At 41.9% G+C, this 15,753-nt stretch overlaps 2 protein-coding genes across 2 annotated transcripts in view; both read right to left on the bottom strand.

Annotated features, from left to right (window-relative positions):
* Positions 1–307: 307 nt before the first annotated feature.
* Positions 308–11,764, bottom strand: LOC144512815 (uncharacterized). The gene is made up of 4 exons (XM_078243757.1): positions 11,611–11,764; positions 7,028–7,232; positions 6,042–6,207; positions 308–2,526 (listed from the first exon to the last, which is right to left on the bottom strand). The coding sequence occupies exons 2-4, from the start codon at positions 7,229–7,231 to the stop codon at positions 1,484–1,486; spliced, it is 1,413 nt and encodes a 470-aa protein (XP_078099883.1). The 5' UTR covers position 7,232; positions 11,611–11,764; the 3' UTR covers positions 308–1,483.
* A 2,598-nt stretch (positions 11,765–14,362) lies between these two features.
* LOC144512533 (ornithine decarboxylase-like) overlaps positions 14,363–15,753 on the bottom strand; it is a 13,086-nt gene continuing 11,695 nt past the window's right edge. Inside the window, exons 7-9 of the mRNA XM_078243265.1 lie at positions 15,209–15,371; positions 14,859–14,980; positions 14,363–14,611 (exon numbers count right to left, since the gene is read on the bottom strand). Coding sequence (XP_078099391.1) covers positions 14,363–14,611; positions 14,859–14,980; positions 15,209–15,371 — 534 coding nt within the window. The remainder of the gene's footprint in view (positions 14,612–14,858; positions 14,981–15,208; positions 15,372–15,753) is intronic.

Here is a 15,753-nt window from a genome sequence, read left to right on the forward strand (position 1 = left end):
GCTATTAAAACACATTTAAAAGTGAGACTAAAGTTATTGCAATTTTATAGAAGTAAAAGTAAAAGTTGAGAACCAGGCTTCATATAATATATCAAATAATTATCCCAAATAATTAGCAAGTTCCATGATTTACCAATGTGATTTAATGTAAATGAAGTCGCCTTTTGCGGGGCACCACTTGGAAAGATCAAGAAATATACTAAACTATCAATCTGGAATTAATAGTTTTCAAAATGAACATACCAATAACTAGCAAAAGTTGAAAGATTTCGGCGTTCTTGTCACAGAATAGCTTAGCAAAATTCTCTTTTTTTACAAAGTTGCATAGACGTATTTTCCCAAAAAAAGTTTATTCACAAAATGGGCTAAAGTAAAATACACAATATTTAAATCAACTAAAAGACTTAAGCTAAAAGGAGGAAAATTGTGTTGTTTTTTTTACAAAGATGAGATGGTTTACAATATGACATGACTTCACGTAAATATACACACCCACTTTCTTAAGCCAAGTGGCGTGTTATCTGTACGCATTTTGAGCACCGTATACAGCGGACGGGTTGGGTTTAGGAAAAGAAGAACCGGTTGGGTTTAGGAAAAGAAGAAAGCTACGGTTGGGTTTAGGAAATGTGACACAATCCCCGGTCTCCTGGGTGAAAGTCCTGTGTTTGACCCATCCACCACCCCGACCAACCTCACTACGTGGATTTTCGCCCTTTCATACTACTCTCTACGGCATATATTCACACACAATCGCGAGGTAATCTAAGTCAATGGAGGCCAAACGGCGTTGATAAGCGCGAGTATGCGTCTTGATAACATGCTAAAAATGGCATACGAATTGGCGTGTCGTACGTACGCCACTTCATGAGATCAGTCTGTGGTTTAGCTGGTGCTGAGGTCAAGTGATGCAGTCTCCGTTGTGCTGCATCTCAATCCTGCAGGCTGGATGAAGCCGTTTGCGTCAGTCCTGGTAGTTCGCTTGGTGCTAACTGCTTTTCTTCTTCAGTTGTTTCAGGTTAGCTGGCGGACGTTGTCCAAGTCAGTGATGATAACTGGTTTACTGTGAGCAGGCACTCGCGTCATCTGCTGGAGAAGAATATCAGGAGCGCAGGAATAGCCCAGAACAGCATGAGTTGTTGCCTTTAGAGGGCTGGTGATGTCCCAGCACTTCAGACTTAGTCATGAAGACTGGGGAGTCTGCCGGGAGGAGTTGGGCGGCTGTTCCTTGTGACTACAGAACAGCTGCCATTTAGGAGAGGGATTGGGTCAAATGCATTGGTTGTTTGTTCCATTTTGAAAACAAATACGCTTTCAGTTTAAAAAATGAACAAGTTAATCTTTGGAATTCCATGGATTTCAACAGTTACATTATGTTCATAATCCGAGCAATTTCTTGATAATTATTCATTATTGGATTTTAGGACTTTTAAAAGGACCCACAGAGCATTGCGTCTCATATCACTTTTAAATAATTCATTTATTTTCAGAGGGTTTCAACCTGAGTGAGGTTCTCTGCTCTCCTTCCAGACTGGATCTCCAGTCCACGTGGCTGAACGGTCTCTCTCCTGTGTTGGGTTCTCATGTGTTTCTGTAAACTTCTATTCTCTTTAAAAGCTTTCGTACAGACTGAGCAGCTAAATGGTTTCTCTCCTGAGTGGATTCTCATGTGTTTATTAAGATTACCGCTCTCCATAAAAGCTCGTTTACAGACCGAACAGCTGAACGGTTTCTCTCCTGTGTGGATTCTGGTGTGTCTCTGTAAGTTTCCACTCGCTCTGAAAGATTTCCTACAGACGGAGCAGCTGAACGGTTTCTCTCCTGTGTGGATTCTCATGTGTATATGTAAACTTCCGCTTCCTGTAAAAGCTTTCTTACAGACGGAGCAGCTGAACGGTTTCTCTCCTGTGTGGACTCTCATGTGTCTATGTAAATGTCCACTTTTTAAAAAACCTCTCTTACAGACGGAGCAGCTAAATGGTTTCTCTCCTGCGTGAGAATTCAGATGTCCGCCGGGGCCAAATCTGTTTCCACACTCTCTCTCACCAGTACTGCATCTCAGCTCATGGCCATAGACTTTGTTACCATTCAGAGAGTTTAAACCGGACTGAGGTGCTCCGGTCCCCTTCCAATCAGCACTGTCATCTGTCTCAAGTTCAGAAGAATCTCCAGTCTTATTACCAGGTTTTGAATGTGAATCTGGATCCGAGTCCATGGCTGGTTCTGATGCTCCACCGTCCTCTTCATCAGATTCTGTTTTAATCTCTACAGTTTGTCTTTGATGAAGCTGTGAGAACTCAGGTTTCTCTTCATCATCTTCACTCTTCACAGGGACAGGAGTGAATGTGAACTTGGTGATATCAGCCTCCTCCAGCCCTCGAAGCTGCTCTCCGTCCTGACTGGCCTGGAGTTCCTCCTGTTCCTCTTTAATGTGTGGGGGGGGCTTTGTGTCCTCCTGTTCCAGACTGGAGCTCCACTCCTGCTGCTGTTCTTCACCAACAATCACTTTCTGGACATCCATAGGTAAACCTGAAACACAGATACACAGCCATCAACGTGAATCTTAAAGGGCAATTTCGTTAGTTTTTTTTTTTTTTTTTTCAACCTGTCAAAATTTCCAACCGCACGTGAAGGCAGCGGAGAAAGATGGCAGGAAAAGAGACAACGCAAGAGTTGAAGCGACTTCTGCTTTGCTGTTGCAGGACACAGTCACCTACTGTTACACAAACTCCTGAGCGGTTCAATGCTTGCGTTCAGTTTTTCCCTTCACTGTGCCTAAAATGAAAAAAAACGATAGCCAGCGATGTTGATCCTGTAACGTTACTGTTAGGGCTGAAACGATTCCTCGAATAACTCGAATAATTCGATTACAAAAAATCCTCGAAGCAACATTCTTTGCCTCGACGCTTCGCTAAATCAACGTAATTAAGGTTGTACGGCTCACTGGGTTTCCGCACGGAGGATAATTACTAGCGCACACAACAGGTTGACGCTTCTGTGGACACAAGACGTTTATATACTTGTCTATGCACGAGACTGACGGCCCAGATTACAAATGAAGGAAGACGAAAATAGCAAAGGTCTAAGAGAAGAGACAGGCGAGAGAAAACGACAGAAAGTTTGGGATCATTTTAAGCTGCTAACATGCTGCTACATCATCTCTGTAGAAAATATCCAGTGTACTCATCCATTCCACGTAGCGAAGCCGACACCAGGTAGCTAACTAACATTTGTATTGCCTACATTGTTTACAATATCATCTCTCAAAAAACTAATGCACCATTAAGTGCATTTAAGTGCCATATTACATTGTTTTTAAAGAAAACATGTTCTGAAATGCAATTAACAACCTCAAAATAAGGCATACATTAAACATACATAAACATGACCTTAAGTTGTGCAACTTAACTTTCAGAACTACAACTTTCAACCTGAGACTGATCTGTATATAGGCCTATATGTAAATATTAGTTATACTCAACCTATTTTTATTTATATATTTGATTAGAATGTCGCACAGTTGTGTTACACTTATGCACTTCAGCTGTTTCTCTGTGAAGAGAGAGAGTGAGAGAGAGTGGTGCGCAACAATCAGCAATTTTTCCTAAGGGATGGTCAACAAGTCGGCTCTTTAGATCAAATTGTGGTCACCACCACGTATTTTCTTGTCTTAGTTTTTGTGTTTGGTGTAGTTTCATCGTCGGGTCCACTTCGTGGACATTGTACAGAGTTTTCATTTTAATTACGTTTGAACCGATTCCAAACTTTGGACACTTTGTTGTTTTCTCCAGCCTGTCTCTTCTCTTAGCCCCTCACTATTTACGCTCGTTCTCTTTGTAACCTGCGCTGTCAGTCTTCATGGCATGTGTCGCCAGCAGCGTCAAGCCCGGTGTGCGACAGTAATAATCCTTCGTGCGGAAACACGGTGAGCGATACGTTGGTGACATTGACTAAACGAAGCTTCGAGGCAAATCGTTTTGCATCGAGGAATTTTAGTAATCGAATTATTCGAGTCACTCGAGGAATCGTTTCGGCCCTAGTCAGTGGTTATCGGTCGGATGCAGGCATTCAAAATAAATGAAAAGACCCGCATTTTTGGCGCGTTGTCTGACGAGTGAGGACCAACGCAGTGTTTGCAAATGAATGCTCAGCCAGCGCCTCACTAGAGCATTAGCGCTATGAACGGTCATAGTTACGTTAACCCTACAGACCATACTGTATCATCTTTTAGTCCCGATTTTTTAAATATGTAAATAGTTATTTCATCCTCAATAATTTCTTAATGTTATGTGGTAATTGTTTGCAATAAATACACAAATAAATAATTCAAGGGCCTTGTAAATTTAACAGTTATATAAAGGGATTCTTGCCTAAAAAACGTCTGCACGTGCTATGCATTGTCTTCAGTACAGCTAGACTTTAGTGAGCCATAGCCTTCTTAACGTTACATACTGTTTAACATTAGGCTCTAACTTGTATAATTACAACACTTTTCCACCTTCTAAATTGGAGGCAGGTATGACAATAATATCGTTTTTACTCATCCAAGTCAATTCAGTTACAATTTGTAATTGTTCGGAAATATTTGTCCGCTTTCCGAGCTAAGGTTAAGATAATTACGGCCGGACGACGATGCATGTGGCTGGGGCCCCCGAATGTGGCGTAGTCGGGCGATTGTCAGTTAAGTCCGTTTTCACTCACAAGAGGTCTCCACGTGCAAAAAAGGTGCAACCTGTTGAGCAACTCGCTCTGTCAAGAAGCTCAGTGTCAAGGGCTGCTGTGCCCAAGATCCAATTCAATTTTATTCATAGTATCAAATCATAACAAGAGTTATCTCGAGACACTTTACAGATAGAGTAGGTCTAGACCACTCTATAATTTATAAAGTCCCAACAATTCTAGTAAATCCACCCCTCTTACATTTTATGCTTAACTTGACAGAGAGACAGGAGAGCTAGTAGGCAGCAGGCCATACTCCATGGGAAGGACCGAGCCTTACAGGACACTCTCCACTAGCCACCGGGGCTTCCCGGGAGAGATGTTCCGATACCAGGATCGGTATCGGCTCCGATACTGCCTAAAATGCTGGTATCGGGAAGTACTGGAGTTTATGCACCGATCCGATACCACGTAATAAAGCCCTAAAGAAAATCTACGTTAAAGTAGTTTATTTATGTTCTTTTTTCCGTTATAACGGACTGTCAAACTGCAGAATAAAAGAACGTTCTGTGGCATTCATGTTTCACAAAGAGTTTAACCTGAGCCAGACCGACAACAAAGATAGAAATAATATTACATCCATACAGAGATAGTAGTATACAGCTGCTGTACAGCTGACATAATAAAATAGCTTTTCAAATCAAACAAATTGTGACTCGCGTTTTCCAAAAAATAAGGAGTATTGTCAACACATTAACTCTCATCTGAAAAGACTAGAAACAATCAAACCACCAAACAACAGTGCGTGTTGGATCAGTGCGAGTTTAAAACGTACATATTAGGGCTGGGCAATATAGCGATATTATATCGATATCGTGATACGAGACTGGAGATCGTCTTAGATTTTGGATTTCGTAAAATCGTAATATATGAAGTGTGGTCTTTTCTTGGTTTTGAAGGCTGGATTAGAGTAAAGTGGTGTCATTTTCTGAAATCAACAGACTGTTCTAGCTGTTCTATCATTTGCCTTTACACGCTTTGTCATTAAATCGACGTTTCTGATTATTTATCAAAAATCTCATTGTGTAAATAATATTTTGTTGAAGCACCAATTGTCAATCCTACAATATCGACATCAAAATATTTGGTCAAGAATATCATGATATTTGATTTTCCCCATATCGCCCAGCCCTAGTACATATATGGGACTTGTGCCGCACATAAAAGCCGAACGCACTAAGCCTTCTCGTGTAAGGACTTAAAAGCTGATGTTATTGTAAAACGTCTCTGGTAAATGTACCCAACCCAAGATGTAACGTGTACATTTACCTCGGTTGAATGTATTGACACGCACGATTGTTAAATCTTAAGAAGGATGATCTTACTTTTCAGGAGGTGCTCATAGAGTCTCCTCATTTCCTTCACTATCTCCTGGACAACCCCATCAGTCAGAGAGATGTGGTGGACTATGTCCCCGCAAATCTCCCCGTTGCGGCCCTGACGCCCAAGGAAAAGAATCGGGCAGCAGCCAAGGGCACTGAGTTTAAAAACCTGTGAGAAAACGGTGAAGAAAGATTTATGCATTTACCACATGATTATTATTCACACCTTGGCCTTGACACATTAGCATAACAGGAGTTTAGCCATGTGCAAGTGAGGCTTATCAGCACAAGAAATGTTAAACGGCAGTCCTTCCAGAAAAATGCGGAGTTTTTTTGTGATTGTTGCGGGCAAAAGATCCTTGATTATGCGGCACCTTTTCTTAAAAACTGCAATGGAATATGCGGGATATTTATGCAATTTTATGCAATGAAATTGCAGGAACTTGCAAAAACTGCGGTTTCACCATGGCAACAGGGGAAAACAGCTGCTCTTGTGTGAAGACAAAAGGCAACATTTTTCAACTTTCTGCTAAGATATGTGTGACTTTTTTGCAACGAAAATGCGGGGACTATGAAATCATGCAAGCCCCACATATTTTGCGCGGAAATCGGCAATTTGTGCAGCGAAAGTGCGGCGTATTTGAAAAAAATGCGGGCCCCCTGCATAAATATGCGGACTTCGGCTGATTATGCATTGAATTATGCGATCGCATCATCGCGTTTTTCTGGAGGGACTGTTAATTCCTTTTTGCTCAGCTCTTAGCAAGCTAAGCTTTGGGCCTTCTGGCACAATACGTAGATATTTCATACATGGTGTGATAACGTTAAAGTGTAACAGGCAAATTGATCAATGACGAAAAAAGTAATCATGGTTTGTTACAGCCCTATTGGTGGCTTTCCACATTCACTAAAAGCAAGATAAATGAGATCATTATGTATAGTCTGAGAGGCCAACCCCCCTTTTTTAAATTAGAGCGATGACAACTCACGGATAGCTGGGCCGACCTAATGCTCCTGCTGGAGTTCCTGTGAGACTTGACAGTGGATGCCCAGCGACAGTGGTTCAGCTTGGCTTGTTTTTTTTTTAAGCCTTCGTTAAATTGCAGAGGGCAGACGCACTCCACACATGTCATCCTCCCGAGGGAATTTGGGGCCCGACAGGAGGGGCACGGCTTTTTTCGGGGCTTTGTCATTCTGCAAATGAAAGAAACATAGTTTATCTTGGAGATGTTTTTTTCGCCATTCATAATTGCCATAGGCGTGATAGACGATATAATATGCCGTCAATACTTGACCTAGTGTGTAAACATCCACTGGTATAAATGAAATTTATTTATTTATGCACATTGTAAATACAGGTGCTGGTCATATAATTAGAAAAAGTTGATTTATTTCAGTAATTCCATTCAAAAAGTGAAACTTGTATAATGTATACATTCATTCCACACAGACTGACATATTTCAAGTGCTTATTTCTTTTACTTTTGATGATTAGAACTGACAACTAATGAAAACCCCAAACTCAGTATCTCCGAAAATTTGAATATTACTTAAGACCAACACAAAAAAAGGATTTTTAGAAACGTTGGCCAACTGAAAAGTATGAACATGAAAAGTATGAGCATGTACAGCCCTCAATACTTAGTTGGGGCTCAAATTAGAATATTGTGACAAGGTTGAATATTGAAGACACCTGGTGCCACACTCTAATCAGCTGATTAACTCAAAACACCTGCAAAGGCCTTTAAATGGTCTCTCAGTCTAGTTCTGTAGGCTACACAATCATGGGGAAGACTGCTGACTTGACAGCTGTCCAAAAGACGACCATTGACACCTCGCACAAGGAGGGCAAGACACAAAAGGTCATTGCTAAAGAGGCTGGCTGTTCACAGAGCTCTGTGTCCAAGCACATTAATAGAGAGGCGAAGGGAAGGAAAAGATGTGGTAGAAAAAAGTGTACAAGCAATAGGGATAACCGCACCCTGGAGAGGCTTGTGAAACAAAACCCATTCAAAAATGTTGGGGGAGATTCACAAAGAGTGGACTGCAGCTGGAGTCAGTGCTTCAAGAACCACCACGCACAGACGTAAGCAAGACATGGGTTTCAGCTGTCGCATTCCTTGTGTCAAGCCACTCCTGAACAAGACACCGCGTCAGAAGCGTCTCGCCTGGGCTAAAGACAAAAAGGACTGGACTGCTGCTGAGTGGTCCAAAGTTATGCTCTCTGATGAAAGTACATTTTGCATTTCCTTTGGAAGTCAAGGTCCCAGAGTCTGGAGGAAGAGAGGAGAGGCACAGAATCCACGTTGCTTGAAGTCCAGTGTAAAGTTTCCACAGTCAGTGATGGTTTGGGGTGCCGTGTCATCTGCTGGTGTTGGTCAACTGTGTTTTCTGAGGTCCAGGGTCAACGCAGCCGTCTACCAGGAAGTTTTAGAGCACTTCATGCGTCCTGCTGCTGACCACCTTTATGGAGATGCAGATTTCATTTCCCAACAGGACTTGGCACCTGCACACAGTGCCAAAGCTACCAGTACCTGGTTTAACTGACCTTTGTCGATCCAAAAAACAGACTATTTCTCGCTTAAAAACGTTTTCAGAAACACGTTTCAGTGAACTATTTTCGTAAAATACGGGATCGTATTCCGAACGAGCCGCCGTTACGGTCGGGTTTGAAATTCGGGAGAAGCCAGACCCCACGTGACGCGTTCGTCCAATCAGCTGCCGTTCGACGTCCCTGGTCCCTCCCCTGGTTCTGCCTGTGAGGGAATCAGCTGCTCACCAGTGCAATTACGAAGAGTGCCTGCAGGTTTGCATGATTATGACCCCTTAGCAGGGAGGGGCTGGGCACTCCTTAGGCGTACCACAAGTTTTGCAACAATTGCCATTTTTATATTTTGTGGGATGCTTGTTGTTGTGGATGCACATGTATATCTATATTAGAAATGTCAGCAATACCTGTTTTATCTACGGGTCGTGGTATTTTCCAGATCTCACCCTCGGCTACTCATCCAGGTGGTACGCGCCAATTAAGCGAGGCTGAGCTAAATGAGCTTCAGGAGAAGGGCGAGGTCGGCATTTTGGTTGTTAGCAGTTATTTTGCTGTTATTTTCTGTATTACTGCTGGTTTCAGTTTGAGTCTTTGTTGCTGTTCCGTTGATAAAAACGTTACTAGTATCCAGCATCCTGTCGGCTTCTTAAAAATCCCTTTTTAACCCTAGCGTTGTCTTCCCGTCAACCGTGAAAACTGCCTGAACTCTCACCAGAATGTGTTCTTGTTTCATACATTGCATGTTCACTTGTGGACCTTTTTTGAAATTCAACTAGCACTTTCAACGTACAGGCCTGTGTTCTTTTTTATTATTATTGCTGTTAGCGCATATAAGAAATGTGACTTTTTTTCAAGCTGTCGGTCAATTTGGATAGCCTTGATGGTTGTAACCCTAACCCTCCGCTGTTGCGTCACTAGTTGAAGCTGGAGCTGCTGCAACGGAGCATGTAGCAGGACTTTGTATTGTGAAAAATCAACAAAGGCTTCTAAACCAAATACTACACAACCAGACAGGTCCCAGCAGTAATTTGACCCCGAAATTGGGGAGAAATGACCGGCACTGGCCGCCAAGATTACAGCCTTCTCGCGTTAGCATGCAGCTACTTAATATTTAGCACTAGGCTAACGTTAGATCATAGTGGAACGAAGCAGGCCGAGGCCCGAGAACTGGAGGGAAAAACGCATTCTCTTGATACATCCATAGAGCTAACATTACTGTACAAGCCTGTCAATGTGTTTAATCTTCGCTCGGCTTTGTCTTGGTAGCGTTGCATTTCCGACTCATTTCCTGGTTCTCCTTCTCCGTAAACAACATGAAATCAAGGAGAGGGTTAACTCTTCCTGCTACAGATTTCCCCCACCGTGGTCAGAGAGCACAGGGGAGACACTTTGTTTCTCTCACTAGGACTCTAGAGTCGCTGCTCGCTCCGAAAGCTAATCGCCGTCACTCTCACATGGTTGGGTGATCGTATACGCGTTGTTTTCACGAATGGGAACGCCCTGCTTCCCAGCATTGCACGCTAGTTATTTGCAATATTTGTTAAAGGCAAAATATGTGTCAACCTGTTCTGAATGAAGTATTGTGGTGCTGCAGAGACATCCCAGCCTGCAGATCCTATCCTACAGACTAAAGAAAAAAATCTGGTTTGGTACAGATCCTCGCAAAAAAAAAAATCACACTACAATCAATTTCATTTCTTTCAATATGAATCATTTTCAATGAGAATGATACAAAAACGATCATGCCCTCCAATATTGTGAATCATATCGCAATCGCAACATCAGTCAAAACAATCCTAATTCGATAGTTTCCTCATATTGTGCAGCCCTACTCCTCATTTGCATAAAGTTGGCTGGATTCAACTTGATGCAAATGAGGAGCAGACGACTCGACACCCGATGTCACTGCCCGACGTGAGTCGTGAAATCCATAAAATAATACACTTTTCTCATTACAAACGATAACGGAAGATGGGAATCATTTCAAAAACGTTTTCGCCATCTATGATATCTATTGATTGCTAACGTTAGCTCAAAACGCCATTCAAGTGACAGCCTTTGTTGCGTTTGATTGCTAACTTGTAGCCAGCAGTGAACGAACTTCGTTGTAGGTCCATTTTTAACTGTACTGACATTACAGAAAGTCTCCCATTAGCATCTTGTAGCTTACTTGTCGCAAAGTGACGCATGCGCAACTCACATCTGCACTCGACTCACAGAGTAGTGACACCCCCGCTTCTCCAAAGTCCCCGCGACGCCACCGGAACGCATTGCACGGCTGCTCCCATAGACATGAATGGGAAGCGGGGGAAATGACACTGACAACGCGCGCGCGCGCGCGCGCACACACACACACACACACACACACACACACACACAATCACTCTCTCTATCACACAGTCCCCACGCACACGCCGGCCCGGCTGTGATCGACGCACAATGTATGAACTTCAGGCCGCTTACGTAGGCTACGATGAAAGCTCTTCGTGGACCCCCTGCAGGACCACGAATCAAGCCTTAGGCCTCACGCAAACTTGAGTGAGTAAAACGATAAGTTAGTTGCAGCTCTGGTTTTCACTGTATCACATGGTTATTGATGTTTTAATGCTTTTCATCTGTGTACTGTACTGAGAATGTGATGTGTATCGTTAGTATTATTATTATTATTATTATTATATTCTCCCTCCAATAAGGCTCCAACAGTCGGCGTAAGGTGGTGTGCATGATAGACTGGACAGACTAATGTCAGACATGAAGTAGCTAATGTATTGCAGTAAATAGTAGCAGAACATGTAGTAAAGACCAAGTACCTCGAGTTTAGTTGAGTTAATGTACTTAGTTGCATTGCACCACTTCAGTAATAATAATAAGCGTCGACAGAAAGCCTCATAAACACACAACACCGTGTTAGCAGGAGCTAGCTGCTAACAGACTGTGTGTGGGTAGTGTAGCTTTAGCTTAACGTTAGCTTAGCACGGAACATTATCAGTAAATATGTTCCCCAGAAGGAGAAAGAAAACCAACCTGCGTCCCTCCGCTGCTTCATCAGATGCTGGAATTTGGACATTTACCTCAGATAGTCAAAGGAGACTAAATTAAACTTCGTATTCCTTATTTACGCTCAGCTAACACCGACAAACACATTCTATGCTAACTAGCTATGTTCCGTCGGAAAGCATCGCTGAGACTAGGAAAAACCTACACAACTTCCGCTACATCCCTCCGGCTTTCAAAATAAAAGCATTTTAAAAAGTCTTCTCTTGAGTTAAATGGCGGTTGGCATCGTTTTAAAAAGTCGATTCTACCCAGTGTCCTTTAACAAGATAAGATAAGATCAGTGGTGCAATGTACATTTACTCAAGTAGCATACTGTACAATTTTTAGGTAGCCTACTTGTTCTTCAGTATTTTCATTTTCTGCTACTTTCTACTTGTACTCCACTACCTCTGAGTTGGAAATATTGTACTTTTTACTGCATTACATTTATGTGACAGCTTTAGTTACTTTACAGTTTCCAATTATTAAAACAAAACATAGTCAACTAATAAATAAATGTGTATATTTATAGATTAAAACTACCCAGTAGCATATAATGTAATTAAAATGAGCTCCACCTTTACCAGCTGCAACATTAGTGATGAACACATGACAATACAACAATAAAATATATATTATTTTGCAGAATTAGTTGCCTACTTTTCCTTTTGGTACTTTTAATTTATTTTAACAGGCTCAGATTAATATTCTAAGTGTCTGACAACATTATGGAAAGGATTTCTATGGAGGTCGACCTTTCTGTTAAAGAGTAAGATCCTTTCTTTAAACATGAAAACATCCGCGAAATTGCGTTCGCTAAACCCACCAGACTCCATGTAAATAAACGCTAATTTTAGCATTGCAAAATACACTTCATTCAAAGTCGACAGAAACAAAAGAAAACTATGAAAAGCCGTTTTGGGTCGTCTTTCCACTTTTCCAACCATCACAACTCTAGTTTTGGTTGACATAAACACACAGTTTACCGATATACTGTACATGTGAAATGATCTCTATACACGCTAAAAGTATTGTTTTTTTAACAGGAGTCTGGTGGGGTTTAGCGCTAGCGACCTCAGAGCTGTTTCTGGTGAAACAGAAAGGTCTTAAAGAGGTTTTTAAAAGGTCTATCTCTGTAGGGATCCTTTCTGTAATGTTGTCAGACACAGAATAATAATCTAAGCCTTTAAGTGCAGTGGCAAAATGAAGCACTTTTTTATTTTGCCGCTTATATTTGCCACTTTTTCCTTAAGTTTTCACCATAAAATGCTATATGTAATTAAGAGTTTAACGGGAATTCGAGAGGATTATTCATGTGTAAAAAAAAAAATTGTATTGTGATATAAGGTTTTTAATGGATCATCTGCACCATTTACGGGCCCCTAAAAAAAATAAAAAAAAATAAGCTATCCCACAATTTATACACGTTTTGTCTGGATTCCTCACAGCTTATCTTTTTTTTATTTGTTGATGGTGCAATACAAGTGAAGGACTTTTAAAACATGCAAATCAAACATATTACACAGCAAAAGACATGCAGGGGAACTAGACTCAGATATCCCAAAACAAAAGCAAACATTAGCAACCAACATTAGCTTGGCTTTTCTTTTTGTGTATCTTGGAGCGTGTGTGGAGGGGGGGGTTAACAAATTAAACACGTATCTCAAATTATTTTTCTTTTCTCTTAGATTCAGAGTTCTAGTGTTTTAATCTGAGCAAATGCTTCATCCAATACATCAGTACACCTTCTTTGGTATTTCTTAGGCTTAGTTGCTGCGTTGGCTCTTTTTTTCTCTTCCTTTGCCCGGGGAGGACCGGCCTGGTTCGGCCAGAGGACGTAGGGGCACAGAAGCAGATTTTGGTTTGTATATTTTAATTGATAGCTCTTTTTCTTTCCTTGCTTTTGCCCGCTTTAGGTCACCACCAGGCCCGTAGGACAGTCGAGTCCATCCATCGTTCTTCACAGTAAGCTAATCAATGAGGTTATGAATAATATGAATGCCAGCACTAGCTGAGGCGGCATTCGCTGTGCTAAGTTTAAAAATAGCAGCATGGAACCATACTACTATGGACGCCGCTTTTGCAGTGGTAACGTTAGCCTAGCCACTACCGTGTCCTGTGAGGTGAAAAGACTGTTTTTGTTTAATGGAGCAGCGTGTTGACACTAAAACACCTACTTCGACGAAATTGTGAATGTTTGGATTTAAATACACAAGGCACACTACTAGGAAGCTACAGAATGACATGAAAAACTCACAAAAACACAGACTTGCCCTTTAATCAAAATTTAGGTAAATATAAGTATTGACACCGGAAATTAGAGGCCTCAGATCAAGATCTGGCCAAATAACCTTGGTTAGGATATCCCAAATGTTTACATTAGACCCCCACAAAAAAACCCATAGTGGACAAAGATGGTGTACACTTTCAAAAAAAAATATAAAATCCTGCCAATTTCTGTAATCTTTATCTATTTTATCTATATCTATTTTAAGAGAGAAATAGGCCGTGCAGTTTCCGGGTTAGCACCCACCAATCAGATTGGTCATTTGAGTCCGACTGCCGGCAGTGCCCTCCCCGCCAATTATACATGTCCAATCGGCCAAAATGAAGGCCGACGGACGACGGCACAGAACACACCGAACAGACTCGAGTCACTGACCTTGCCACACTGTCCAACGGCCGATTATCGGTTCGGTGTGTCTGGACCATTATAGGTTTCCTCACAGACTTTTTTTTTTTAGCTAGCTAGCTGAGAAAGGTTTAAGGCGTGCCATGTCTCAGCTGTCACAACAGCGTAAACGTGTGCTCTTTCAAAGCTATTGAAGTCAGTAGATACACTGACAGAGTAAGCGCCCATGTTGTCGATGAGAAGCCAGTCCCCAACATGCAACTCAGGGATCCAGTAGCCGTCAGTTATTTTGTCACAGCAGGCGCAGGTTGGACCCCAAATAACAGAGCAGTATCTCCGCTCGCTGCTGTCAACAACCTGTGTAGAGCACAGACATCAAAATAATGAATCCACATCACAGCATCCGACATAGTGTTACACTTTTTTTTTTTTAAACAAACAATTCTCCTTTAGGTCTTTAGTTAACTTTAGCCATTGGGTAGTAACCATGCACAGATACTGTGGATAGCAAAAATTTGAAATCATTGGCATTGGACGTAATCTTGTGTTTTGCAGAATCGTCCAATATTGGCTTTCTCATGTGGCGATAGGGTTTAATATTTACCCTGTGAAGATACGGTTCAAGGTTGGAGTGAGCAGGGTCATTGACAACGCAGCTCATGGAGCCGTACACTCCATCGTTAAGGTAGTACATCATCGTTCTCTCAGGGCTGTTTTCCCCACCGTCTGGAGAAAAAAATGCTTGTTACTAAAATGGCAACTGTGCAATATTTTTAGAGATGTTGGAAATGATAGGAAACTCATTTTATCTATGGCCCACCAACTGCAACCAGGTATTTTGGGTTCTGCACAAAGTGACTTACTAACACCCTGCGAGCCAAGATTGTGCTCAGTCAGTGGCTGAATGGCTGAATGGCCATTAATGAGGCTTCAAAAGACATATCTATACATTACCGCTATCTTCATCCATCTCATCAAAGATTACTCTTTTGGCAAAGACATTTGCTGCCAGTGTGAAGGCAGATTCCACGTAGTAGCGGCCTGGCTCTGCAATAATCTGCACCCCACAGTCAGGCGGGAAGAATTCATCCAGTGCTTCATTAATGACGACTGAAAACTAGAGGGGAAAACCACAGTGGGTTAATTGCATATTTCACAGGCATTAAGCTGGGTTTCCACAGGCAGCTGAAATGAAGGCAGAGAGGAGTGATTTGAGTCACTTTTAGCAGAGCGGTAGCCAATGAGAGGGCAGACTCGAAAACGTGCCTACAATATACGCTGTGTTTAAGTTTCCGTGCAAATTAAAAGAACATGAATTTCCTATAGCTTACTTTATGATATGTCTCTGTACGACTGCAGGGATGTTAACAGTTAGCTTAGCAAAGGGTTGCCCAGGCAGTTGGTACAGGGTAAATCCAGACAGCTAGCTAGACTATCTGTCCAATCGGAGTTTGCTGTTGCACGACTAAAACAACTTTTTAACGTACACATGTTCCACC

Source organism: Sander vitreus, chromosome 24 (genome assembly GCF_031162955.1).
Source record: "Sander vitreus isolate 19-12246 chromosome 24, sanVit1, whole genome shotgun sequence".
Classification (NCBI taxonomy): Eukaryota; Metazoa; Chordata; class Actinopteri; order Perciformes; family Percidae; genus Sander; species Sander vitreus.